General features: G+C 40.9%; 1 protein-coding gene across 3 annotated transcripts in view; it reads left to right on the top strand.

The window, feature by feature from the left end:
- The window catches only part of DIP2C (disco interacting protein 2 homolog C), a 324,943-nt gene that overhangs the window by 152,837 nt on the left and 144,384 nt on the right, over positions 1-27,722 (top strand). For 2 of the 3 annotated variants that reach the window (XM_037385751.1, XM_037385750.1), the window contains exon 2: positions 23,794-23,865. In XM_037385751.1, coding sequence (XP_037241648.1) covers positions 23,794-23,865 — 72 coding nt within the window. Of the gene's footprint in view, positions 1-23,793; positions 23,866-26,369; positions 26,538-27,722 lie in introns of all 3 variants that reach the window. The other variant, XM_037385753.1, reaches the window with a different exon arrangement.

The raw sequence follows: 27,722 nt of genomic DNA, 5'->3' as shown, positions 1-27,722 counted from the left end.
GTACTATAATATTAGTGAAACCAACTCCATTATTAACTCTTTCTAGTTCTAATGTTTCCAGTCTCAGGTAGTTCTGAGCACACATCTATGCTTTTTAAACATTCTCACCCTTAGCTCTACACTATTCAATGCTGTCAGTTTATATGCAGTTATTTCCCTTTTTTGAATAGTTCTGCCCTCAATAACTCACACACTATTCGTGTGGACACTGGCACAGGCAGCCAGGTGCAGAGATGCTTGAACTTGTGCTTCATATGCAGGAATAGTGTGTTTGCATGTGGGCGTGGAGGCTTGTGGATCTCCAGAAAATTAAAAAGCCATGTCACTGGGTTGTATAAAGCAACAAGGGAAGAATTTCTTCTCCTTGTCAGAGCTTTATTCTAAATCTGTGGTACCCATGAAGCCCCTTCTGCACACATTGCAGGGCTCTGTACACCTGCTGAAGATAATTATACCTTCTTTAATGTTGCCTGCTAAAATACTCATATAAATTCTTACCTGTTTGCTCAATTTTGTGGTTTAAGCTGAAATTGTACAGCAGAAAGAGGCTTTCCCAGCTCTCCCTTGTTTTTGGAAACAGCAAGGAGGTTTTCTTAGGGGATGCCTTCATCAGACATGGGACTTGTGAGCATTTCAGAGGTAGAGTGGTATTTATCCTGAGCCATCTGGTAGCTCAGCAGTGAGGGAGAGGGGGACTTCCAGACTGGCTACCCACTGTATTTAGCTACTTGCTTTTTCTTCTTTTTCTTCCAACCCTCTGAGAATTTCCTTGGGTGGTTTTCCCTCCAGAGTGGTCATGCTCCCTGCCCTGCAGGTGCGCTTTCAGAGGTGCTGCCGTGGTGGCTCCACAGACTTCCTCCCCAGACTTCAAAGGGTCTTTTAGAAGCCCTTTGAAATTTAAGCACTTGGACCATTTTCCAACAGCCTTTAAATCCCTTACAATTGACTCAGCTGATTATTTTTTTTTTTCTCCAGTAGGAAGGAAGAAGGGCATGGGCAGAGTAAATATGTAGCAATAATAAAACCTGCAGATGATCCAGCTTCCATTATTGTCCCATTAATGTATTTGTGTACTCAGTAAAGGTGGCGAAAGAGTTAAAGATACTCAAGACATTGAAGTCTTTGAGTGTCCTCCCAGCTTTGGTCATGCATGGAGAACGCAACCACCTCCATTTCATGCTGATGAAGTCTTCACATCAGCCCATGTTTTATATATATGCAAATACCTACAATCACATATCGAGTTGCACATTCAACATCCTTTGCAGGGTGACCTGTCACACCCAGCACACTGATACCAGCTGAAGCTGTCATGTGCTTTAGCGGCTGATGGTCACATGGGAAATGTTGGGTTTTTAATTGAAAACTCATTTCTTAGAATTAGTACTGCAGTTCAAAAGATTTCTCATGATTAGTGGTGCGTGTGTCTCACCTTCACAAGTCTTTGTTTCGTAGATTAAATCAACTTCCTTCTGTTGACAACTGCTTAGGAAATACTTTTTTCCTGGAATATCTATTTTTAAATTGGAAACTCAAAATAAGTAGGTCATACACAGCTTACTGTTTAAAATGCTTTTATATATATATATATATATATTTAAAAATACACTAAATTATTTAGTTATGAGGTAAGATGAAACACAAGATGTCAGGGGAAAAAAATCTCATTACCTGTACTGTCAACCAAAGAAGCTTTGAATTGCTTGTCTTTTAAATTAGTATCCTGCAGCTTCAAGAACATGTTCATATATAAAATGAACATACCTGTTAGTTTAGATTGCAGATACAGTGTGTGATTAATACGATCTTTAATTTATGTTCTCCTTCATTTGCCAGAAATACCCATGCTAGTGCTTTACATGCATAAACACAAATCATACAAATGTAGCAGGAATTCCTGTGCCTAATTCATATGATTTGTCTTCTTGCCTAATGAAACAACTGTGCCCAGACTGACATGAATAGCCACGCGTCCCTCCAACTCTTCACTTCTTGGAAGACTGAAAGCTTGAATTATGTCATCTCCAAGGGAAGGGGAGAAATTATTCCTTCTTAGAGAAAACCTGGAGAAAACAGGCTGCTGTTCATTCCTGCTGCTTCTTAAACTGAGCCCTGGCAGTTTGACATCAGTGTCTATGTAGCCAGGTGACTGGTTTCCTTTCACCATTGACCTCACACACACAGTGATAGGAGGGGTGATGGAGGAGGCCCCAGGTGACAACCTCCTCGTGCACTCCAAACAGTGCCTGAGATCCGCTTAGCAGTGATTCATCTGGTACCTGCTGGAGGCTGCAGATGAGACTTCTTGATGAGATTCCCTGCTTGATAGCAGTTGATCTTTATCCGCATTAAGGAGAAGATGAGCCTGTGCAAACAGCAGCTTCTGCACCATGCCCATGGATGAAAGAAGGTTCAGTAGAGGAGAGGAGCCAGGATATCTGAGAACTCCACCACAACAGATGTACTGCATCGTTGAAATCATTCATCTCATCAGACGCCTGTGTCGGCTCCATCAGCCACCAGTTATGGATAATTAAGGGAAAAATATAGCACAAGTTAGGTATAATATGACTCAGCCTCTCATAGAACCTTCTAGTTCCTGAAAGTAAGAGGATAAGTCATTTTATATCTGGTCCAACATAGGTCTGGACCCCCTTTTTCCGTAGATCCCTTTTTGCAGCTGATCTTGCTGTTTGTCCTTTACAACATGCTGGAGCAATCAGTTCCATATGGGAGTTACATGCTGTGTAGAAAAGTACTTTTCTTCAGTTTCTTTTAAATCTGCTGCTTGATAAGTTTCCTTGGGGTACCCGTTTCTCCTATTTTGTTAAATGGGAAACCGTTGTATTGCCATGCGTCTGCTATTCATGATTATATAGAAATCTACCATATCTCCTGAAGAGACTGTATCTTCATAGACCTTCATTATGCAGAAATGTTTCTGCAGGTCTCTTCGCCCTCACTGTTGTTATCTCCCAGATATATCCTCTCTAAGCTGGGGTGACTACCACTAAATACACTGCAGGATGAGGCTCACCATGAGTTTAGATGGTGTTCTAGGTATGTAGTTTCCCACTCTCTCATATTATTTCCATAATCTGTTTGCTTTTGGCTTCTCGTTATTTCTAATCATATTTCATAGGCTTAATCCCAATAATTCACACATTTTTCTTGTCTTGAATTGGATATGTACATTATTATATAAAAGAGAAGAGCAGAGATTATTTTTTTCATGTTGTTTTAATGTTCTTTTGCCAGGCTGTGATGTTTACCGCAGCTCAGTATTTAATATGATTCTATGGGGGACACGTTTGGATGCAATGTCTTGGGACAGGTCCTTTCTTCCTTTCAGAGATGCGAATCACTATCATTAATGGGTTTGCTCTTCATCCTATAGCTTTTCCCCAACAAAAGCATGAGTGAGCTGGTAATGATATGCAACCAACCTTGCCAGGACTGCAGGAGAGCATTATCCAATATTAATCAAAAAGGCCACATCAATCATAAAGAAAATCGGTGGGGCCCAAGCATTTGTCAGCCTCTGTACTTAAACAAGATGTATAATCAGTCCAGCCAAATTCAACTGAGCTGTCTTTTTTTCTCATTCGGAACAAGCCGTTTGCATAGCCCAGTGACCTATGAAAGCAAGAAAGAGGGAACACAGGATCCAGTTAATCATCAGAAAGGAAGGAAAACATCATGTTCTTAGGAATCTTCTACTTTTCTTTAAGGGGTAGTTTAATAGTATGGGTAATACGCTAGCTGGCAATCAGTTCTCTTTACTGCCGTGGTCTGCCTACATGACTTTTGGCAAGTCACACTTATTTTATTTCCTCATGTACTAAAATAAGTATAACAAGAGGATATGATGCTATGATGCTGTCAATAATCACTGCTTTACATGGAAAGATTTGAAATGGAATATTGCCACTGTCGTATGCAGAAGAGCAATGAAAATGATCCTGTATTCTGGCCTCAAACTGAAGGAGACAAGAGCTGCTGCATATCAGACACCTCAAATGATGGATGGGTAGATGGATATGTTGAGCTTTTCATTTCCGTGGCTTTTGTAATATGTGGGTGGCATGTGGTATTGGAAACAGTTTCATCAAAACTCCATCCCTGTGCCACTTGGCAGGACCTATGTATGCGTGCAAATATAAAAAAGTATTCTGTATTAGCTGCTTTAAGAAGGCAAAATCTCAGATACTGTTGCTTCTGTAAAGCTGTCCTTGTGTAGTATTGCTTTCTGAAATGAATGTATATCTATAATTATTTATAGTGTAGTTCTTTTCTTTAAAGAATGATTTATTTTTGGTTTTTATTATTTTTTCTGAATTTCCCTGTTCTTTCTCTGGAGCATCTAAAGGAAGATTTATGTAAAACAGCGATTTGCCATCAGGTTGCCTGTGGTTGGGTGCCAGAGAAGTAGGAGTTTGGGGATAAATCATGTTCCTTGTTTTCCCTTTTATGAGGTAAAATTGTGATGAGTAACACGTCAAAGCCTTCTGCACCTATGACCAAGAGTTTCTTACGTGGGTTTGTGAAATACATGGAAATGTCGTTTCAGTACCTGGTGTTTCATTAACTTTATTTCACATTTAGTAAGTGCATCCATCTTTTTGCATCCATCTTAAATGCTGAGTATGACATGGACAAAAGACTTCTGTTGTTCGTAAAATCGGGAGGGGAAGTTAGAGTGGTTCCCTTGTGTCATGCTGTGGTAAAATTTGGATTATAAATCTCAGTATTCACTCTGGAACTGGAACTAGAATGCAGTAGTAGTTTCTTTTTTTTTTTTGAAAGAATAACATATAAATTGTAGAGAGAGATTTACATAGGAAAACTCATTCAGATCATAAAATCAAGTCACATTTTTCAAGCACATTAGCATTTATTTCTGTGAGAGCAAATTGCAGATGCAAGTAACTATACAACAATACGCAGAAAGCTGAGCTTTCAGAGGCTTTTTCTTGTGTCTGTACTGGGATTGCTGCTTGCAAAAAATGGAGGCTGTGGCTGAAAGAAGAGGAAATGTAATACTAAATTAGGTTTGTATAAATGAGAACAGAGCCAGCCTCCATGTTGTCCAATGTAATGCTGTTACTGAAGATTTGCAACCTCTTGAATTTTCATGAACAAAAGAAAAGTGTTGTTTGCTGAGGTTCACAGATCTGCAATCTATCTCCTTCACTTTTCTGAACATTGTCCCCGTACAGCTCGTATTTCTCAGCTAGAACCAAAGATTTCATCCCATGTCTTGGTTTTAAGTTTAAGAAGGGAGCAGCAGCAGAGTTCTGCTCTTAATGTCTTTCAGATTGGCCGTCTCAGCACCGCCTGGAGTACAGCAGGAGCACAATGAGGGTTATATGCCAGTAGCTGAAAGAGAACAGGTTGAGGTTAAAAGAAGAAGCTGTAGGCGGTTTAAATGCCATTTGGGTCCCAATGTTCCATCTGGGTTCCCTGTGTTCCTCCTTTCCTCCCTGTTCTAGAACGTAAGGTAGTTTTGTTCAAAGTTTACTGTGGCTCTGTATTTTGGTGTCTGACAAATGTAACAGAGACTTTCCATTATTTTACTTAGTTCCATTTGTTATCAATAATGTATTTATTATGATGGATTTATATACTTGCTTTTTATAAAAATAAATACATAATGGAATATTATATAGTAATATAATAATATTCCATTCTGATATTAGTTTCCACTCCTATCAGATAGCCATTGCAGCCCACGGCTTTGCAGGAGGTGGCAAGTTTTAACAGATTCTGTTAGTCCTGTGTTGGCGGGGTAGCCAGATAAATAAGTAGCCTGCTGACCTGAGGATCTTTCTAGTATTTACCAGTGGGAGCAATACCTGGTGAGTCCATCTCTGAAGATCCACCAGTGGATTAGCCATGCCTTGCAGGCACTGCGTGAGGAGAGAGAACTGCCATGGTTCGTGCTTTAGGAGGACAGAAGAAGGGGAGGAAGGGTGACACGGCAGTCGGGTCACCGGGCTTCAGCTTTGTGTGGAAAACTCGTGCTTGCAAGCAGTGCCTGCCTGCAGGTTGGGACGTGGAAGTCCAGCTCCTGTGCAGTTGGTAGTAATAACATCACTGCAGCCCAGGGCAGGCTGCAGCAGTGGCTTGGCGGATTCTGAGATAAAAGCAAGCAGTGCCATTTTCTGTAGGACATAGGTACGGTCAAGAAGAGAGGACTCAAGCTGTGAGTCTGGTAGGGTCTTGAAGAAAGTGCATTGAATGACTCTTACAGGAAAGGGAATTCATAAAATTACAAGGAAAGTATCGAACAAGTTTCTGGGGGGAGGGAAGGCAGTGGTGAGGCTCAGGACAGATCTGCGATACTCTGTGGTCAATAGAATTACTGAGTTGGATTTTGGGGATGCATGTTTGGGTTGTTGTATTTTAAATAAGGTCTGTGTCCCGCCCTGTGATCTTCACATGTAGCTTTAAGTACTTCGGCTGCGTTAGGGCAGTTATTTCCCTTGGGAAATGAAGGATACCTTCCTGTATCTCCTTCTAATCATGGACAGCAAGCATCTTTCTTGGCTCACCTTTTTATCTGGCTAGTGTCCTCCCAACCTCCTCTGCTTATAGTAGAAAGAAATTAAGTAAGCCTCTTGATAGATACATGCTGAGAGTGGAAAGAAGAGTGAATGCTACTGCAATACATCTGGTATTCCCTACATATACAAGCAGAAGTAGTGAACCATGGCCTTCATGTACCTGGAAGAAACATGGGCCTGTCATTCATTACGTTAGGTCCATGGCGAAGGTCATTCATCTGTCAGATGGAAAAAAAAATTGCAATTGCACTCCAGTGACTTCACTGATACGGTAAAAATGAATCCAATCACCTTTTTGATTAGGTGACCAAAAGACAAATAAGCTGAGCTACTTTTTTTTCCTGTAAATTCTTCATACATATGTATGCAGAGTGTAACTTCTGGAATAAGCCATTATGCAGTGCCTGACTTCGCAAAAACTTGTGCTTTTTAAAGGGGCTGTTTGACATACAGCTCGCAGAGGTTAAAGAGTAAAAATGTATACACAGCCTGATTTACAAAACCCAGGGCAAGTGTTTTTTCATGGTGGAGGTACAAATGTGCTGTTTGTTATTATGCATTATTTATTTTACAGTGGTACTTAGAAGCTGCAGAGGAGAGTGCTCTCCGAGGCTCTGTGTGACCTAATACGGCTCTGCCGGTGCACCTGAAACTGCAGAATAAGTCAACACTAAACCAGGATGGTTTCTTGGTCTAAAGAAGTCGGAGTCTCAGTTTTGTAAATTAATACAATTTAATACAATTTAACAGGAAGGTATGTCAGTGTTTGTTCCTAGGAGCTGTTAGCTTTACAGCTCTTTCAGCAGGCAGGAACTTACCCTAATAAAACCATTGTAGCCAATATATTGTTTTTTAAAAAATTAGACTCATATCCTTGTTCATGCACTTTCCTGTAGTCAGCTATTTACCAGTGGTGGCCCGCTGGTAGGTAAAGATACCTATAGAGCCACTCCTGAATTTGCCCAAGTTCTTCAGAGCATCAGCCAGTCTTGCCTGGACGTGCCTGCAGTGTACATGTAATCACAACCCTAGCTGCAGCTTTAGCATCCTCTCCTATCTCAAGCCCTTTCGGTATTTACAAGGCCAAAGAGTGATTTTATGTTGTACCATAATTTTGTGCAAAAGGAGTCTCAGAAACCTTTACGCGACAAATACTTAAATACCAGTGTAAATGCAAGTGGAAAACTGAAGGACTTTAGAGATTATAGGAATTTATGGCTCTAGTTTACTGAGATGGATACTGTTTTCACATTGGTGCTCATTGATAGGACATTTGCATTCGAGTTTTTCACAGTAATCCTGTATTTGTGCAGATCTCTTGTATAGGAGTAGCCATGTATAAAGAAATCAGCAAATATTTGGGTGTAGAAGCTTGGCTGCATTGCTTTTTGAATTAAAATGGAAACTGTTCTGGGATTGTTTTCTCCAGCGTCTTAAATAAGAAATAAATTGATAGCCCCTGGGGAGAAGACGTGCTGTTAGTCTGTTTTGGACTGCTACATTGCTCTCGCTAGTTGCAGCTCTCAAGTATCTCAAGTTTCAGTCCCCTCTATTTTATATATATATATTTATATATATGTATTGCATTTCAGACAAATAAAGGAAAGGAAACTGTATGTGCTTATCTGATTTAAAAGCACAGACTACTAAGATACTTAGAAATATTTATACGTTTGCCAATTACATTAATCACTTTTTGGAGAGAAGTTGTAGGGAAGAGGTTGCTAAGTGTGGTGCATGCAATGTGGTTTTTTGTTGTTGAAAGATTTGGAACAGAATCCTAACAAGAAAGAAGGGGGAAAGCGACTTTCTTTTATTAGCTAAAGTCTTCTTTGTAACATTGAGGAAGCAAAAATAGGTCTTCGTCTTTGCAATCTCTTCAACCCTCTGAAGTTGTGCCATCCTGAAGAAAAAGTGGGTTTTACATCAGAGCCTTTCAAAGTCAGTACTGGGCGGCCAAGGAAAACAGAGGGGGAAGTACAAAGCAGAAAAACACAGCGAACCAACAGAAAAACTCAGTCCTAATGACAACATAATGATTGATGGTCCTAAAGTCGCAAACATCATAAGGAAAGCTTTTATTAATACACAAGTGTATGTGATGTAGAATTAAATAATAATATTGTAAATTTTTAAGAAGTTTTGGTTTTCTTCAGATGTATGAGGTACTCCAGATGTGTTCTGTGTGGGATCTGTGTGCCAGGATGAATAATTATTATTTTTCTTTTAAACCTCTGGCCTTGGACCACCTGAGTCTTAACCTCACTATAAAATCAGATCTGTCAAGTTTTCTCAGTTAAGTGTAGCTAATCTCTGCTTTTGGGAGCTCACTCTGGGATAAAGGTTTGTATTTAGAGTTTTTTAGATGGAAACAGTCAGGTCAGAATAGAGATGTGAACACTGGTGTGGGCACTTGGGGTAGGTGAGCAGTGCTGCACAGGGCTGGCAGCCATGGACTGGGAGCACTGGGAAACCCTGGACTGGAGCATCGTGCCGAGTGCTTTTCCCTGCGCTACCCACTGCCTCACCTTACCCGTGGGGGAACTGGCCTGGAGCGGTGATAGGGGAATGAGAATGATGAATGGCATGGAAAAAATCTGTATCTAAAGCATGTTGAAAATCTGGAATTAATTACCTTGCAAGGAGCCAAACGAGGAGGAACTGACAAAAGTGTGTCAAATAATGAATGCTGCAGAGAAGGTATGTCATGAACTTTTCATGGCAGAGGGTAGGGGGATATTTAATTAACTTAAAAGTTGGCAAATTCACAGTGACTGTAATTAGGTTGTGGAATTAATTCCTCATTGAAAGTTACTGAGGCCAAGACTTCAGCCAAGCCTTCAGCAAGATTCAGAACAGGATTTCAGTTTTATTTGGGCAGCAAAAGGTACTCTGTAGCAGTGAATCCCAGAAGTTTTTCTATAGTGTCGTGCTCTGAGGTTTAGGTGAGTTTCTAACAGTTTTGATCAAATGACACTGTGTGGAGAAGGAGGATAGATTATTTACTTTTTCTGTTTCAAACTTTTTGCCTTACTTTGTCTTCTAAGTACCTGTAAGCGCTGAAAGACATGAAGGAGCATTGGGAGGGATCCAGTGTGACCACTCCTCTGTTTCTGACTCTGGGCAGAATCCGGTGTGGTCGTGCCTGTGTTTCTTACACTCTTCCTGCCATAAAAACTAGTAACTACCTCTTCAGACATTCAAAGCATGAAGTTTATTAGAGAAGATGCAAAAGCCATTATTTGTGTGCTGGAAGACACGAAGATGCTGTCCCTCTCCATCTTACCTGTACAAGTTTTCAGATGCCTCTCACTATTTTAATTACATAATAGGGTGGGAATCACATTTTATTTGATGAAAGCATCTGATTCTAGTTGTGCTGTCCATGTTTGAATTCTAAAAATGAAGATTGTAGTGAAATCTGGGATGTTCAGGTGGGGAGATAGGCATTGCAGTCTTACCGTGACATGAAATCATCCAGTAGGTGTGACATCAGATGGCAATGGTGAGGCATTCCTATGGGGGCCGGATAGTGGAACCCCAGGCTGCGTGCAGAAGGGAGCAATTGTGAGGTCTGATGTTAGCCTTGGCCATGGAAAGCCTTAGCTGGACAGCCGCTGATCCACCAGGATGTTAGGATGAGCAATATCTGAGATTGTAGATGATTAATAAAGGTAAATAAATAATAATAAAAAAAAAGATCATAAGCCTTGCAAGTATTACACAGCACAGGGGTGGTTAAAGACCGTTGCAGTGCAGCTGTAGGATCAGCAGTTCTGCGTGTGGCCAGCCAGTGCTCGAGTAGCACATGGAGACTGGGACGTGGGCACCCATGACCTGAAGCAGAGCCGAGCAGCTCATTGTTTTGCAAGGCAGAAAGGAACGAAGGTGACTGCAAATGTGATTCTCACCCAGCCTTGCAGCATCACTGGAAAGAAGAGAGGAATGGGTAAAGTATCAAGTCTGGGTAAGAAATAAGCAGAAGAAGATAAAAGCGTGGCTCATGCCTTGTATTTCAGGATTATCAAGTTATTTCTAAGTAATTACCCAGGCCACCAGGTGATCTGATGTGGACTTGCAGTCAGAGGAGACCTGTTTGGATGTATGGATCTGCCTGTGTAGGACAGCAAGCAGAGGTACAACTTCAGCTGGGACTTCATCTGTGGCTTTGTCAGGTTTAAGTGGACAGTTGTCAGCTCATGCTGGGCACTTGGATCAGCAACATTTGGGGGCCAAGCAGCTGCTTGAAGACACAGCTGCAGGACTGAGAATCCTGGACTTCTGTGTACAGGTTTGAAGGCTGACAGCCAATGTGTGCGTGTTGGTCACAGGCGTTTCTGTCCGAAGCAGTCTACGTGTATGTTCCATCAGAATTATGCTGAAAAGTCAGTGTTTTGTGTAGACTCATAAGAGGCTGTAAATCCTACCTTAATTCTTGCATTGTTCATTTCTTAAAAAAAACCAAAAAACAGCTACTTGCCAGGCTCTGCTAGTCCTATTTCCCAGCTAGGGGTTCATAACGGAGTATGAAATGAAGTCTCTTGTTGATTTTCTGCATGTTAAGTAATCTTTGTTGGCACTTCTAAAGTATAGCTGTATTGTAACTGTAAAAACAAATGGGCCGATGGCTTTTGTAAGGTATGTGATCCATGTTCCTTTGGACCTCAGGCATTGCGTGTCTGCCAGTTTACCTACTGATGCACAAAATGAAGTAAGCCGCAATGGCAGTTCCTACAAACCAGTGAATTAAGAAACATTTCTGATAGTAATTAACTACCTGTCACCTTGTGAACAATTGAGAAACAAGGACAGAACAGTGTTGGGTTTGACATCTTGATACAAACATGCATTCATGGGCTTTCTCAGAAGCGTCTACTTCCAAACCATCAGTCCTTTCCATGAAAGCCAAACTGAAGTGCTGAACTTTATCATGATGGGAAATGACCTTTGATAACGCCTGTGAGAAGGGCATTTCTAGTTTTGGGTTCTAGTACCGATGAAAATGAACATTACTCAGTGAAAGTTTGCTGCTTTTATTTTACTAAGTATAGCTATGGTTTAATTCCAGCTTCTTTTCTAAAATAACTCTGTACTGCATGAAAGAAGGTAACAAAGATGTGAAAGCGGTACCTTCTTTCAGATTTGAAATACTATGTTATTTTTGAAATCTGAGGGAAAAAGATACAGAAATCATGGCATAACCTCATTAACATATGAAATAAATCATAAACTCAGAACAGGGGAAGAAAAGAAAATGTTTGTGCATCTGTCTTACCGCAGCAAATTTCTGTATCTTGATCAAGAGTTGTTCTAAGCTAGATGTGGAGAAAAATAAGAAGGGTGAGAATAGGGAGATCTGATTTTCCAAGTGCACAGAAGTGTGTGCCTCAGACCTAGCAGAAAGTCCCAGGTTTCCAAGTGCCATATTTCACAGGCACAAGAGGATAATGCCTCCTATGAGAACAGCTGCTGTGTGCTAACATCAGTATGAGCTGTCACATTGGGTCTGTAATAATGTCCTGGACCTTTAGGAGCCTTCAGAGGTGCTATAGCAGGGAAAAAATGGTATTGTCAAATATTGTGGAAGCTGTGGAGTACAGGGACACAGATTGTGTCTTGAGGTAATTGAAGGCATGCAACTATTTTTCCTTTTGAGTTGTTTTGCAGGCTTAAGAGAGTAGGATCTGAGTCGGCCTTTGGGTAACAGAAGTCCTTGAGTCAGAGGATGCGTATTTTCAGCACTTCATAAACACCTGGCCCCGTAACAGAGAACAGCGAGTTGCTTTTGGGCTCTTCTGTTCTTTTAGTAACACACTTTGAATCGAGTTGAGCAACCAGGTGACGTTAATTCATCTTGCTGTTTCAGGTCTTTCTGGAACAAAGCGGGAAAATGACATGAATATATTTTAAGTTATTTCTTTTAAGAGTGGAATTTCAGTACTTAGGTGCATACAGAACTTACGCTAGTGACAGTTTTCAAATGTTGTTTTTTACATAGAAAAGATGAAGTGATCTGGGTACCTTATTAACATGCATTGCAGTTCACGTATTGCGAGTGCCTTTAAATAGCTTTCGTTTTATTGTATCTGCCTGTTAGATCAAATAAGCTGTCAACAAAATGTATTTTGAAAAACCATCCTAAATTGCATCTGCAGGCTGTGAAACAAGGTTTAATTTTTTTACTTCTTGAAACCAGAGACAGATTTCTTTTACTCTGCATTACCAGGACAGGCATATTCTAACATTTATAGTTGGACATAGATCAGTTTGTTCTGCATACATCTTCCTTAGTTTTGAGCCCCAGATTTGGTTAAAAATCCAAACTGGGTTTTCTTTGAATTGCAAATTAATTGCAGTGAATATTTAGTTATGTTAGCAGGAAAATAAATACTTCCAGTAACTGTGCAGTTTGGGAAGCCTTCATCTTTTTAGAAACAGTTTGGATAGTGGTTATTATATGTTTACAGCAATGGGAGAAAAACTCAGTTTGCTGAAGTAGGCACCTAGGTAATATCAGTGCTGGAATATTAAAAGCAAAAATACTCGTGGGGGGAAGTCCAGTGGTAAGAATTTGTAATTTTCAAACAATAAGTGGCATTACGAGACTTACGAGTCATGACTAGGAATGACGTTTAGGAATGGGGAGAAAAGGTGATCTGAGCCACACGTATAATTTTAATGGAATGGGGTACTTCAGATGCATTTTGAAGGCAATGTAGAGAAAGACAAGGAGATAAATGGAAAACTTGATAAAGTACAACCTGAGTTATCTTTGATAAGATAGGTTGCACAAGACAGGTGTGATCAAGACTCTTGCTTTGTTAAGGTAACTCACTTTTTTAGACAAACGAAGTTTTTCTACATGGAGGCCAGGAAAGCCTGTCGTACAGGAGAGGGTGGAAAAGAATTATTTCAAGATGAAAAGATGCAGACCAGTGGGAAAATTGCAAAAAAAGGTAAAGAGGGTGCTATAATATCTTGGTATAAAAAGTTGAGTCCAGCTGAATTTAGTTCCGGATGGAAGTGGATTATTTTCTGTAAGGGTTTGACATGCTCTGCTGCAGTACAGGGGGCTGGATTCAGTGACCCAGAAGTTGCCATGTACCCGTCTGATGACACCTTTTAAGACCTCCTGAAGGATAAGGTTAGTAAAACAGCAGGTCAGGTTTTCCTCAAGTGAAAGTGAGCAGTGAGGTTTGTGAATAAAAGTATAGTCCTTCCCCCTACAATGCGGCTTCAGTGAAGGCATCACTTGCAGGTGGCTCCATTTATTCTGTGTGCAGCCTCCGTGTTCTGTCTCACCGGTCGGCAGTTCGCCCCTGACCTGCAGTGGGACAGATGTAGTAATTCAGAGCATTTGCTCTGCAGCTGGGGTGTAATTTTGTGCTAAAGTGAAGTTCCAAGATGCAAAATGATGAATGGATTTTCTTCGAAAGTCAGCACCAGTATGTATGTGCTGTGGTATTACAGTTCAGAAATTCCTGAGTGGAGTGCTTTCTGTGTCTACCAGTAACACCAGAATTGTTTTTCAACTGCGTGAGAGGGAGAAGGGTAACACAATTTTGTACCTGTTTTGGATTTGTTGGGCTGTGGGTCAGGGAATGTTGATTAGATCCGTCAAATGCCCCTGAATGCTAATTCTTGCTGTGTCTAAGTTGTGAGAGCTCTTCTGCTTGCTGAAACCTTGTTTTCCAGGCAAATAGCGTTAGGGACCATCACAGCCATCTTAGCAAGAATGTAATTGAAATCTGAGAAGAAATACTGTAGAAAGAGGTGTGGGTTTTGAAAACTCTGTGACTTACTTTATGATTTGGACCATCTGCAGCCCATCTCACAAAATACAACTGGGGAAGATGTCTTCATTCAATGCACATGTTAGAGCACGTTTATCTTCCAGAGGAGATTTGGAGCAACATCTTGCCTCTTAAGTAAATCCATCATTAACCATCTTGCAGAGGGCATTCTAAGAAGAAAACTCTAAATAAAGTAGTCCTGTTTTGCACAGAAATGTTAAAAATCTGCTGAGACAGAGAAGATGTGAGCAACTGGTGAACATTGTTGCTAGAGTGCTCATCACTCGAAGGATGTTGGCTTTGATCTGCTCTTCCTGCAGAGCAGGATGTTGAACATGGTGCCTGAGGGGGTTATTCCCTTTTGTATGCTTTTAAAATGAATATGTTTCCATGCTTAAGATTTTTTTTTTTTTTAAGTAAAGTTATTTTACTCTTGTTTGGAAGCTTAAGAAGCGAACCGGAGTTCCTAGGGACTGGAAGAGAGGTAACAGCGGTGCGAGTTAGGTTCTCGGGAGGATTGCTTATCAGAACTTGTAGGTATCTGGAGGCTTCCTCAAGCATCACTTGACAAATTAGGGTTGGGCACTCTGAGCTTGTGTTAGGGTTGTGTCTCAGCTGTTGGAAATATGAAAGCAGATGATAGGTGTATCAGGTGTTTCTGGGCACAAGGCATTTATGGTTCTTGAGCACTGGTGATGAAGTTTGTGATTGAGGGGTTGGACTTAAAGCAGTAGGAAGTAACTTCCTAACTGGACTTAGTAAATTAACCACTGTCATTTCAAGAGAAAAATGTGAATATTGTTATGGAAGACACTTATGTTCCCTTCATAGATGATTATGTTTTTTTAATTAATCAAAATCGTATGTGTCATGTATGTACTAAAATGGTAGACCAGATTATTGAGCACGATGGTCTCCCAAGTGATGCATTTTTAAAGACATTATGGTCACTCAGCATAGTCATTATGGTAATTCAAGTCCCTGTTCACAACTACTTACAACTTCTCAATATTCTTCCACAACCATTAGCAGTCTTATAATTGTTTGAAAAAAAGTATTCCTGCTTCAGTTTCCCCTTGGTAGTTAAGAAATCTGGGCTTTTCTGCATTTACATCCAGCTGTCAAAGTATATGGAAATTTGCATTTGCATGAAGGGTTTTTTTTTGCCCAGAAGAGGTTCTATTTTTACAAAAACTGTGGGAAGATATTTGGACATTTTGGTGCTCTAATACTGTAGTACAACTGCTCTAAATACCTGGGTTTTTTTTTCAATCAACATAATAACCCACATTACGGTAAAATAAAATTATTTTAGGTAGTGCTGAAACACTTTGATTGTTGACTAGCATAACTAATCTCAAACACAAAAGCTTTATGTGAACCCCAGTCAAAAGTGAAAAAGTTGCAATACATGAGGTAAAAGCCATTTTTTTCCCCCTCTCCCAGCATATGAAAATAGGAATTCCAGTTTCTATTTTTACATGAAATTTGGGAAGAGCGCTGCAGTCATACTGTGCTGTATCAAAATACTGGAAGCACAATGATGGATGACAGATTTGGAAATCTGTTGCTTTTTGGAAGAATTGCATTCTCTGCCAGGAAGGTTAACCCATTTGGACTTTTTGGTTAAACTTAGTAATGGCCAAAGTAGTGAAAAAACAAATAGTTAAAAAATACAAAGGCACAAGCAGGAGAGTTTTTTCATAGGCTGTTTCCTAGAGAATTGGCAGAATAAGACATTGGCCTGTTAATCAATTTATCATTTTACTTCGATATTGCAGGTTTTTCCTTCTGGAAAGCCTGGGTGTATTTTTCTGTCCAAAGGAGCAAATGTGCTTACAGATTGGTTCGGATAATGTATTCTCGACTTTGTTTCATACATCCATTATATGTTCCTCCTTTAGGATTCCTCCTCCTCCTCTTTTTCTTTTTTTTTTTCTTTCCAGACATTTTCAGAGCTGGGAAAAAAATCGGGACACAATTTTGCAGTACCCAGCACAGTGCAGCATTTATGGAAATGTTTGATTTGCTGTGAACTGTAAATTCTAAATAATGATAAGTGGAATTATTGCTGTAATTATCTTTCTTTAGGGAACATTTATAACTTGAAATATCAGGCCTGTCTATTAAATAACATTTATCAGGACTGTTTCCTTAGGCATACTTTTCAGAATTGTGTTTTATTTTTATCTTGAGCAAGATCTGACTCTGCACAGTCTGTGTTAAGAGACAGGGAGAATAACTGGAACAGGCAAATGCCTCATAGGCAGCAGGAAAGCGAGTGGAGAGATGAAGATGAGCTTCCAGCAGCTGCAAAAAGGATATACACTTCAAGGGTGCCCTATAAGCCTTATAAAGCAATAAAGGAAGGAAAACAACATTATGAAGGGTCCTAACGACCATAAAATTCCAAAAATGGCAAGGATTGCTTTCATCTTATAAAGTGTTCGTTAAAGCTTTAAATAACGAAACAAACTCTTGACTCTGAGAATGGAAACCCTTACTGTTCAGCCAGCCTCTGTTTACTTTACAATATTTCAGGCCATAAAAGTTGTGCCGCAGAGATGCTCCCTCCTGGGGAGCCCCGGTGTGGCTGAGGACCGCACAGGTCAACTGGCTTCAGTGGCGCGGGGTCTCCGGCTGCGCACCCGCTCCCTGCCCACCGCCACACCAGCTCGGCCGAAAGGGAGAACGTCTGAGTCGGAAAATCCTCAGGATTGTTTTCGTTAGCTTAAATTAGGAGTTTTGGGGTTCTCTTTGGAGGAGGGTTTTTTTACTTTCTTTCTTTTGAAACCCGGGAGTATTTTGGGTATTGGAAAAATGTGCTGAAGACTCTGGGAGCAGAAAGGAAGTGGGGGAACTCAAGGGGTCCTCTGGGATTCAGGGTGGAGGTACTCAAAAGTGTCTTCTATGTAAACTGATTTACTACTCACTTGTTTAAAAATGTAAAATTTGAATTAAAACTTAAGAATTTCGCAGATTATGCAACAGATATTTGTCTATCAAAAGAATGGGAAGAAAGTACCGATTTTGAACAGTAATACTTTCAACATTCAGAAGACATTGTATCTTTTATTTTAGCAGTGCCAATATAGTTTACCTTATCTGTTAACAGCATAATCTGTTTAAATATTTTTTCCTGAATTAGAAGCCACTTTAGAAAGCATTATAAGCTGTAAAGTACACATGGAGCACTCTTCCTTATCTGTCATTGAAATTCAGCCATATTCTGCTTTGCTTGTGACATACAGGAACAAAATGTATCCTTGGGGGAAAAAAAAAAGAATTCAGCTATATGTGGATAATATTATCATTGAAACCTTCAAGCTACAGCATTCTCCTCTTAACAGGCACTTGAGCAGTACTGTAATTTATGGTATTGTTTGCACTGAAGTGTGGGATAACATTAATTTTTTTGCCCGGTGCCATAGTTTACCGTTTGTTTCTTTGTCTTAGTTCTGAGTAGTTTTCTGTGCTGCTGATGAGGTTAAACATCTTTTTTAAAAGACACTGGAAAAGAAGGTGGCTCCTGATAGATATTTTTGTGTTCATGTACGTGTTACATGAGATGTATTTGTGCGGTTTTGAGATCTCTGTACTTGCACCATCCAAAATGAAATCCTTTGTCTCTTGGCATATTTTTGGAAGACCAGACAGGGAGACTGTCTGCATCATGAGTGGGAGAAGTAAATGAGTCACAGTTCTCTTATGAGGAGCTTTGTTTCATTCAAGTCCCTCCTGCCAAGATGCTGACACTGAATTTGAGTCATCAGCAATAAACAAGTCGTACAGAAAATTGAATCTTTAGAGGGCAGAAAATCATGGGCAAAGGAAAGGCACTCACCGGCGAGCTTGGTGTTAGTCTGTGTTTGAGAGGAGTTATTGATTGCGTTATTCCCTGTGGTGAATTTTTCTGTAAGTGCCTTAAACTAATTCAAAGTCCCAGCCTGACTTTTCATTTCAAAACACACATGTGTAGCAAAAACCAGCAGCATCAGTCAGGCTTCGAGATCACTGAATATGAAATTGAGTTTTCACCGCGCTAAGCAAGGTGATTGTAGTCCCTGGTTTTATCATTGGCTTTGCACCTGTGCTGTGTCCTAAAGGACTGAGATCACTTAAGAAGTGCTGGCATCTTCCAGGAAAAAGGAAAAATTTGGTGTTAAGTTTTCTTCTGTTGGGTTTGGTTATGTTTTTTTTCCCCCAGGTATAATGCAATTATCTTTAGCTTGAATTAATTTACTTCCTATATCATGGTAGCAGTCCATCAGGACTGGACATGTTTGTGTTCAGGGAGTGATAATAGATCAGCTAATTTATATTTCAATTGAAAAGGAAACTTTTATACTATATTGACTCTAAGCATTTTACTGTCACAAAAGTAGCACAGCACCTTGCTTGTCTGTGGTACCAGCATTTCTAGCTGCTCAGCTTTTAAAGTGTAAATGCTTTAAAGGAGGGTGGTAATGTACAGATATTTTTCATGTGGAAGTATTTTCACATTTAATAACCTTCTCCTCAACAAAAAGCTAAAAAGTCAGTATTTTGCTGATTACTTAAAATGTGCCTTTTTACTATTTTCATTTTAAGGTGTGATTCCATGATCATTCTAGGACATGAAATACAAATGGATGGAGCTGACTCATGGAGGGGCCAGGAAAGGGGATAGGGTAATAGGAACGACTTCAACATTTACAGGCATTTCTTACTCCTCAAAATGTCTTGTGCAACATGGAGTATCCCAAGGGGCTCTCTCTCCTTCCTGGCTTGTGATGAGCATGTGCTGTGGTTGTATTGCTGTGACCTGCCTCCCTCTGCTTGTCCCCGTTGTCTTTGTAAAGAGGCAGAAATCCAACACTGTTGAAGGAAAGAGAAAAATACAGTAAATTTTCAAAGCAAATGGAGGGTATAATGCAAACAGTAGCAGTTGTGGTGAGCGTAGTCGAATGAACTTGCACCACAGAGCTGCTTTGCTAAATATAGCTACAAAATACTTGTTTGTGAGTGCTGATGTAGGAGAGCATTGCCATCTGCAACTTGGCAAGTTGCAGAAACAGGGGCACAAATCACAAATAAAGAGAGATGGCAGTAGGATTACAGAGTGACAGAGCGCTGGTTACATACTCTGCTCTTCTGGGCAGCCTTCTTCCTTGGAGGGTTGGATGGGCTTCCGTTTGTCCTGTCCCTTCCCTTGCAGAAGGGGCATTTTTCCCTCCTGTGCCTGCAGAGTCTCAGGAAGAGCAGAAATAAGAAATGAACTTGGTCTTGTGGAAGGAGGCTTGTTGTACTGCCTGCCTGTTACAGAGCAGTCCTTGACAGTCAAGTTGAAATATAGATGGGGGAAATATCAGGGTGAAATTTGCTCATTGTTGGTGAGTTCAGGGTCCAGGGCTTGTGCTCTGCTCTCCCCGCTGACCCTCCGGCACAGTACCCTCCAGAGTGCACGTCTGTGGCCCTCCGAGGGTGGGAACCCATCAGATCCCTAGTGGAGGCGAGGCGGAGAAGAACGACGTGTCCAGAGGAAAAAAAAAAAAACAAAACTGGAGAGCGCTGGTGCAGATGGAAGGCTGCGGTCCTTGGGTGCAGTGAAGTGAGTGTGCAGCTGGGAGGAGGGGAGCGAGGAGGAGGAGGGCCTGGGGACCAGCTGTGGGATGAAGCTGAGCAGTAGCGGAGCAGGGCAGAGTGCTTGGGAGCAGAGCCAGGGCCAGGGGCTGGGGCCAGAGCCAAGGAAGGAGCCAGGCGGGCAGAGCAGAGGGCTGCAGGGAGCTGCTGAATGGAGGTGCCACCTTTTGGCTGCCCAGCATTATGTCATGGTGCCTTGTCCCAGGGAGACCCATCCCCAAAGCTCCCTGCAGCCGCCTGCTCCTGCGTATCCCTGGTGCTGGAGTCTTTTCTTCACCTCAGTCCGGTCCGTGGCCTGGCCTTTTCCCTTGAACCCACTGCCAGCCTTGTCCTCTGCTCACAGCGGCGTCTCTCCCGGACCTGGGCTGTGCAGCATCACCACCGGGCTCAGAGATACCACACAGAAGCAGGCAAAGGAGCCATCAGAGGAAAGCTAGAGAAGGATGCAACGAGGAGGTCTAAATTTGCAGGGGCTTTGAGCGTTTTGTTCATGTAATAAATGGAAAACCCAGCATGTACTGTCTGCTCAAAGGATGTTGTGGATGAGACCCTTTTCCCTCCTGTCTTTAGAGGTGGACTCTGAATGCATGCAGCGTCCCGAGAGTCTGCTGGCTTTTTAGGAGAAGAAGTGTTAATGAAAAACAGAATTGTAGCATAAATCCTCTGTTTTCATTGCAAGGAAGTGTAGTTCTTGTAATCCTGTTGATATTCTCCAAAATGCCAAGCCCAAATTCAATATTGTACTGTAGATGAACATGATCTAGCTGCACTGACAGCTGAAGAGGTTTTTTTTTTCCTCAGATGATACTTCTAAAATTATTGCATTAGTTTGCAAAGGAATGAAGGACATAGACCAAAGGTCTTAATATTGTGTTTAGAAAAGTGAGTGAATGGTAATTTATGATAAAGGCAGAGTTTAAGCTCAGTTAACTTTTGGTGAGCTGTGTTAATTGTATAGTAGGAGCTTACACAATGAGTTCAACAGAGCTTTGAAATGCAATAGTTTTGTGTATGGTATGTTGTACTAATATTTTAATGGTTAATCAGTTACTGTTGGTATCCTGAAGTCAATCTACCTGAAAAAATACAAATTGGTACAAATACCATTAATCCTGATCAATAAAACATAGTACTTTCCCAGACTACATGATGCAGTCGTCTTCCTTCCACCTCAGAATGGTAACAGTGATACTACAATGAAAATCTGGTGATTTTCTATTTTTCTTTTACATGGCTTTTTTTAGATTTGGTTACCAGGGCAATGATGGACATGATTATAGAAAGATTAGTGTTAATTCTAAATGAATTGGCTGCTTGCTCCTGGGAGTAGAAATAATTGGATATTAAATTGTCTCAAAGAATCATTTTTTTGGTGATTTTTTTGGTGGAGACAGTGGTCTGAGGAAGAAGTCACCATTGTTTCTTCTCAGAATAATTCCTTTATGTGGTGAACTTCAAAAAAGTAAGTTTGGATACCAACTTGAATGAAAACTTAGTATTGACAAGAGAGAACACTTGATATTTATCTTTCCCACTTCGGTGCCAAAGAAATTGCTTGTTCTCTGCATTTCTTCCCATTAAGGACAATATAGGTTTAGAAAGTAGTGGACAAATCTTATATTGCACGAATGGGTTCAGGCTGCACGAACAATGTCTAGAATGTATAGCTTGAGACACCGATTGCCATGTGTATGTACTACCATGTGTGTGGAAGAGGAGCCGGTAGTTAAGCACCTGTTCTTAATAACAGTTTCTTATTTAAAATGGCATTACCAACTTGCGTGTACCACCATGGAGCTGTGGTTCTCCATAGGACATCTCTGTTCTCATTAAAGAGCAATAATAAAATAAGAAAACCAAATTTTTACTCGAATTGAGATACGTCTGGAATACCTAAGAATTTGGTATTGAGGAACACAGGAAATCAGTGGTAATTTCTTTAGCAAAACTTTTAAAGATCATTTTGTCCATATTTTACAATTTTCAAATAGAAGTAAACACATTTTTCATTAAAACATTTTAATGAAATGGTATCTATAGTTACTGTCTGGTTTGTGAGAAGGTGGTGATTACAATGGAGAGTTTCACTAGTTTGAACACATGCCAGAAGTATTTAAAATGGGAATAAATGTGCTGCAGGAGTCACTGGGTTTGAACTTTAAAGGTTTAGGTCTTCTTGCCAAGTCTGCCACTTCTTTCCTGGGTAAATATGGGACAGTTATCACTTGCAGTGCTTCACTCTCACTTCCATCATTTAAAAACACAGATATTTTAGTGGACTTCTTTTGTTGAGCAGTTTGAGATATGGTAGTGAAGAGGATAGGTGTTATTTTAAGCACTGTTTTCAACCAAGGGTGAGGGGTTGGCTCAGGACACTGGCAGAGAGGCTTGGAGAATTTTGCCTCCTTATTGCTTATTGGAACCATCCCCAAGAAAAGGTCTTTCATCGAGGAACATTGGAAGACATTTTAATGTAATTACTGATTTCAGACAAGCCCACAGGAAGCTCTATCTGTACGTTGGTGCTAATTTAGCATCCGTTTACCCAAGCGGCTGGGATTGAAATGAGGATGTCATTCTCTTGGCAAATGGTCTCTTTAGGTGAAGGTTGAACGCAGGGGTGGAATGCATTACTGTGTCTAGCAGGACATTACTGCCAAAGCTCCCCTTCTTTTTGTGGTTTCTGCCCTCCTAAGCCCTCAACGTTTTACAAACACAAGTCCAGCGTTGCAGCTGAGCGATAACAGCGTGATTGAGTCTCACAGTAGCAGATACGCTTATTGAAAGGGCAGGGAGTACAGTGTTACTTCAAAGATCTTATAATTGTCAACCCCATCTCTCTTTTTAGCATCCCAAGCAGCTTGTCTTGAATTTAATACATACTTTTATGTGTGTGCACACGTGTTCACGTATTTGGAAAGAAGAATCTGGATACTTGAATTATACTTGAAGAACTATTTGAACTATTAAAGGTAGCTCTAAAGCTCCAGAGCCAGGACTGTATCCCAGTTTTGGTGCTAAACCTCTCCTGAACTCTAATAAGACTGAAGTTATATGTTTTTTTTAACATATCTAATTATCCACCACTTTTTTTTTAGGAAGCTTTTACAGAAAAGTATTTTTTAATCTTTACATTAAAAGAAACTTACCTGAGGAAATTGCAGACACAGTGAAGGGTAATGTATTATTGAACTTAAGAAATTCAGACATTTGTCTCCAAAATTTTTTTGGAGATCTAATTGCAAAGTCAGACAAAGAGTCTGTATGGTACTATTTTCTAGCAGATCTGTGATAGATTTGGTTTGGTTTGGTTTTGTTCCTCTCAGTACTGTTTAGAAATCAGCTAAAACATTTATATTGCAGAAATGATATAGCAGCAGTTTCAAGTCTTTTGTGCCTTACATGCTTTATTAGAAAAATCCCATTAATGATAGAAAATGCTAATCAGTGATGTGTTTTGCCAGCCACCACAGGCCCCCGCACTCTGTGTAATCCATTGTTTATTAACCTAATGAAGGTCATTGTAGCTTTTGAAAGCTTGTGTAACAGCATATCAAAATGGTTTTAAAACTCTGTGCCACTGGACTCCAGTGCTGGAATTAATCAAGGCTGGGTATTTACTTGTCAGAATGGCTCTGGCGTAGATGAGTTCTTTCTGGGAGGAATTATCATATTGTGCTTTTCATTTGTTCATTATAATTGTCAAGACAGACAAACAGTGCAGTGGTGGCTAAGCTGATGGTGCTGCCATTAAACAGCTAGATACTGTTTTTATCCACGTCTTATTGATTTTCATTTTCTTTTCTTGGCAGGTGACATCACACAGAAGGGATATGAAAAGAAGAGATCAAAATTAATTGGGGCCTACCTGCCACAGCCTCCCGGTACGTGTATCTATGCTTTCAATATATGAAGATGTCAAGTGTACTGATAGTTGCCACCATAAAAATCTGCATCTCTGAAGAAATATATGTGGCAGAAACAAAGCTATTTTATGCAGAAAAAGCTTATTCCATCCATTTTATGTGTATTTATATATATATATGTCTGCTTTGATGTGTGCGTACATTTTTTACATACGTTGCTGTGGGTTTGGCAGTCATGTCTGGATAATAAAGTCAGCCAAGGCTTGTTAGAGAGGCATTGTTTGTTCGAAGCAGTCCAAAAATACAGGTGAAAACATAATGTCCTAACTCATTAAGACCTCAGCCAAGTAAAGCTTTCTGAACAGAGGCATACACAAGAGTGGAAGAGAACTTCAGAGCTTGATACCTTCCAACATCTCTGGGTTTTCTGTCCAGGTCTGCCTTCTGAAGATGCTAGAGAGACCAGCAGCATCCCTAGAGTTCAGCTTGTCCCGTAACATGTGGGCAACCAATCCTTTATACGTACTTGGTCTCAGTGTTGAGGGATGGGTTGCATGCACTCGGCCAAAAGGTATAAAAATATCTTCAAACGGAGTTTAATAATGTATCGCTTCATTGAAATTTTTTCATAAATATTTATAAGAACTTTTCAGAGTTCTTTCACTCTTCTGAGGTACTGGATCGTGAAGTTGAATATGTATTTGCAGGTATTGGTGTTGGCCTCAGTTTTCCTCTGAGTCCCGTTTTTGTTGCAGGCCTGGGAACCAGTTTCCTCCTCCTTTTACAAAATCATGCTTTTAGGGTGGAGTTGATGGTTTTCTATTTAAACTGCTCATGTGTGGAGGCACTGCCTTGTTCTCTCTTCTGCAGGTGTACATATATTAGCTAGCTCCATAGCAGAATGGTATTTTTGTGCCTTTGGATTTCACTTGGTCTGCTCCGCTGGTGGGAACTCCACAAAAGAGATCAGTGTTACAGACACATCTGTTTTCTGAAGTGATACAGCCTGATTTGAGGGTGTCTGTGACATTTCCTAACCATTGGGAGCCACTAGAGAATGAAACAAATCAAATCAATAGAATTAGAATACCAGAGGTGCCGTTATTAAATTTCTGGGTGTTTTTTGGTCTGACCAGACTATCAGACATACAATATCTTCACAGTATGTTCTCATGAGACCTACTTAGGTTTACTGAGTTATGGAGTGACTGTTGCCTCACAGTAATTCTCAACACAGCGGTGCAGTTGGTGCTGGTATTTGTTTATACTATCAGTTGTGCCTTTTTTTCCTTCACACAAGAAAATACAGCTTTTTCCCCAGAAAGCTCATAGTCTTCTGGTCAAGCTGTTTCCATGGCTGAAACTGCTGAGGATTCATCATGCATGTAATGATGAAAGGAAGAAGGTGAAGAACCCTCTGAGGTTTATCTTTCAAGGTCTCTGTAGTGATATTAAAGTTCTCCGGTGTAAAGAGAAGCAGAGGCATCTCTGTAACTCAGTCCGATAGTGGGGTCCATTCAGTAATTTGAAGAGGTCATGATTGAAGATGCAGCTGGTTTAGGTCTGTTTTAAAGATAGGACGAAGTGAACATTTTCTGCTCTGCCACTTCCCAGAAAATCCTGCACTAATAATGTGGGATATGGATGAGTGAAGGAAGATTATAATAGGATGAAGAGGAAAAGTACTGAAATATTGTCCACTGTTTTCTTGTACAAACATCAAGCTCAATCATTTAGCTGATGGCTAAATTAATTATTTTATTATAGTGGAAGACACTGCTTCTTCTGTATTGAAGTGTTTTCCTCCAGAAACTGATATTATTTGTGCTTGGGTCTTTGCTGTCTTTGTACTTTTTGTTTGTTTTGTTGTGTTACCTTTTGGACAGAACTTGAAACAGTTCAATTTGATATTCTCCTTCTAAGACTTTACTGATCTGAATGGCTTGAGGTCCCTGCTCATGGGGTTGGGGGAGGTGAATCCTTTCCAAGAACAAATAGGATAACAAAACAGATGCTGCCTTTTGTAAGCCTCTGTTGATATCTGAACAACCACATACATGACCAATTAGTCATTTGGACTTTTGTTGTAATTTGTTTTGCTGGGGAACTGCAAGAATTTATAAGCTCTGCTGGTCTTGGATCTTGCTGTTAAAAGGGAGTAGATGTTTTGGAGGTATTTTAAAACGGTACGGAAATGGACACTGTGCTTTTGCTGGGATTGGAGGCGTTGGGGAAGGGCAGGGATTTGCATTCTGTGATGGTGTTCAACAAACTAAAGGAAATCCAAAGGCAGTTCCCCTCTGTTGGGACATCCAGCCCTCGCTGCACCTTTGCTAACATTACTAACGCCCATGTTGGCAGAGTGGAACATTGACCCGCATTGGCTCCGTGAGTGTCCTGTGGTGTCTGTGTGTGCGTGTGCGTGTGTGCTCTACTGCATGGGGGCAGCAGCTCCATTCGTTGCTGTAACAAATGTAAAAAAACTAAACTTGAATTAATTAGTTTTTTTCAACTTGTTACAGCAGCGAATGGAGCTGCCGCGGTACGGTGTAGACTGCAACACAGTGAAGGAGCTGCCAGAAGAGTGCTCCGCACTGCCAACATTGGTGTCTGTGACATCCGGGAAGCGGCCGCTAGAGAGAGAGCAGCCAGCACAGCAGGAAACCGGCCTCTCTTTTATTTTCGGTTTGGTGAGCACAATGAATGTATCTTTTCCAGTCCATATCTGTCTGTAACCGTGCCTCATCTGGAAGCCTCTGGTAGACACCTACATCAATATGATAGACCAGGAGCTGCCAGGGACAAATCAGGACAACCCAAGGAGAACATCTGGAAGGCCGTTACCGAATTCTGTGTGCCCAGGAGTGCAGTGATGGGAGGGGAGAAGGAACGGTCCTTCTTACTGTCATTTGAATGTTAACATCTCTCTAGCTTCCATACAGTGGATGCGTCAGAGGAGGTTTCAAACAATAACTGGCAAAACAGAGGAAGGCATGTGTTTCTAATTCCCTTTTTGGCACTGCCTTTTTACAGGGCTCTGGACAGATCCGAGCCTACCAGAATCTGGAGGAAGCTATAAAACTAAGCACCCCTAATTCCATGCTATTTTCAAGTAGAGATTCCTGCCTGAGCTCCATTCACATCCAAACCATTCTGAAGCAGGCTGACTTTTAGAAACAAGCATCAGGATGGTAGAGCAGGCTGGAGCAAGAACATTCCGCAGGGCCACGTGTCTGCAGTGTGGACTGGCAAGGTGTGAGCCCAGCCCTGCCTGCATAGCTGTGCCCCTCAGCAGATACCCGTCCTGCCTGCTGGGGGTGGCCAGAGGCTGGTGGCCAGCAGCCTGCTCCTACTCCCTGGGTTTGTAGCAAGGCTGCAGAGGATTCACAGCCCCTCAAGACCCCAGATTTTCTCTTGCCAGCCATGTTGACACATGGACGATATCACACTCTTGCCTGTGTGCTTATCCACGCTCCCACAAGGCAGTCCAGACATGGTATAAGAAATGGCTAGAGGGAAGATAAGATCTGCAGTTCTGTCAGGACAAGACATACCTGTAAAAAGATGTTCCCTTTGAGAAACCTTCCCCACTCATTTTCAAACCAATTTGATGTAATACTATGGGAGAGATCTGTATTGGATTCTGACTGTGGTGTTTGTATTTCTCCTCTTACACGGGACTGGCTCTAAGTCAGGTTCTCTCAATCTGACATGATTAACTTCCTCTGCCTAAGATTTTTGCAAAATGGGAATGATTAAATTGCAATTTCAGGTTTAACAGAATTAATGATATAAAATCACTTAAGTGCTAAATGTAGGCAGTAGAAGGGTTGGCTATATATGTATATAAACGTGCGTACATACATGGTCATTTT

This window comes from Falco rusticolus, chromosome 4 (genome assembly GCF_015220075.1).
Source record: "Falco rusticolus isolate bFalRus1 chromosome 4, bFalRus1.pri, whole genome shotgun sequence".
Taxonomy (NCBI): domain Eukaryota; kingdom Metazoa; phylum Chordata; class Aves; order Falconiformes; family Falconidae; genus Falco; species Falco rusticolus.
The sequence above is the reverse complement of the archived record's forward strand: the minus strand, read 5'-3'. Positions and strand labels throughout refer to the sequence as shown.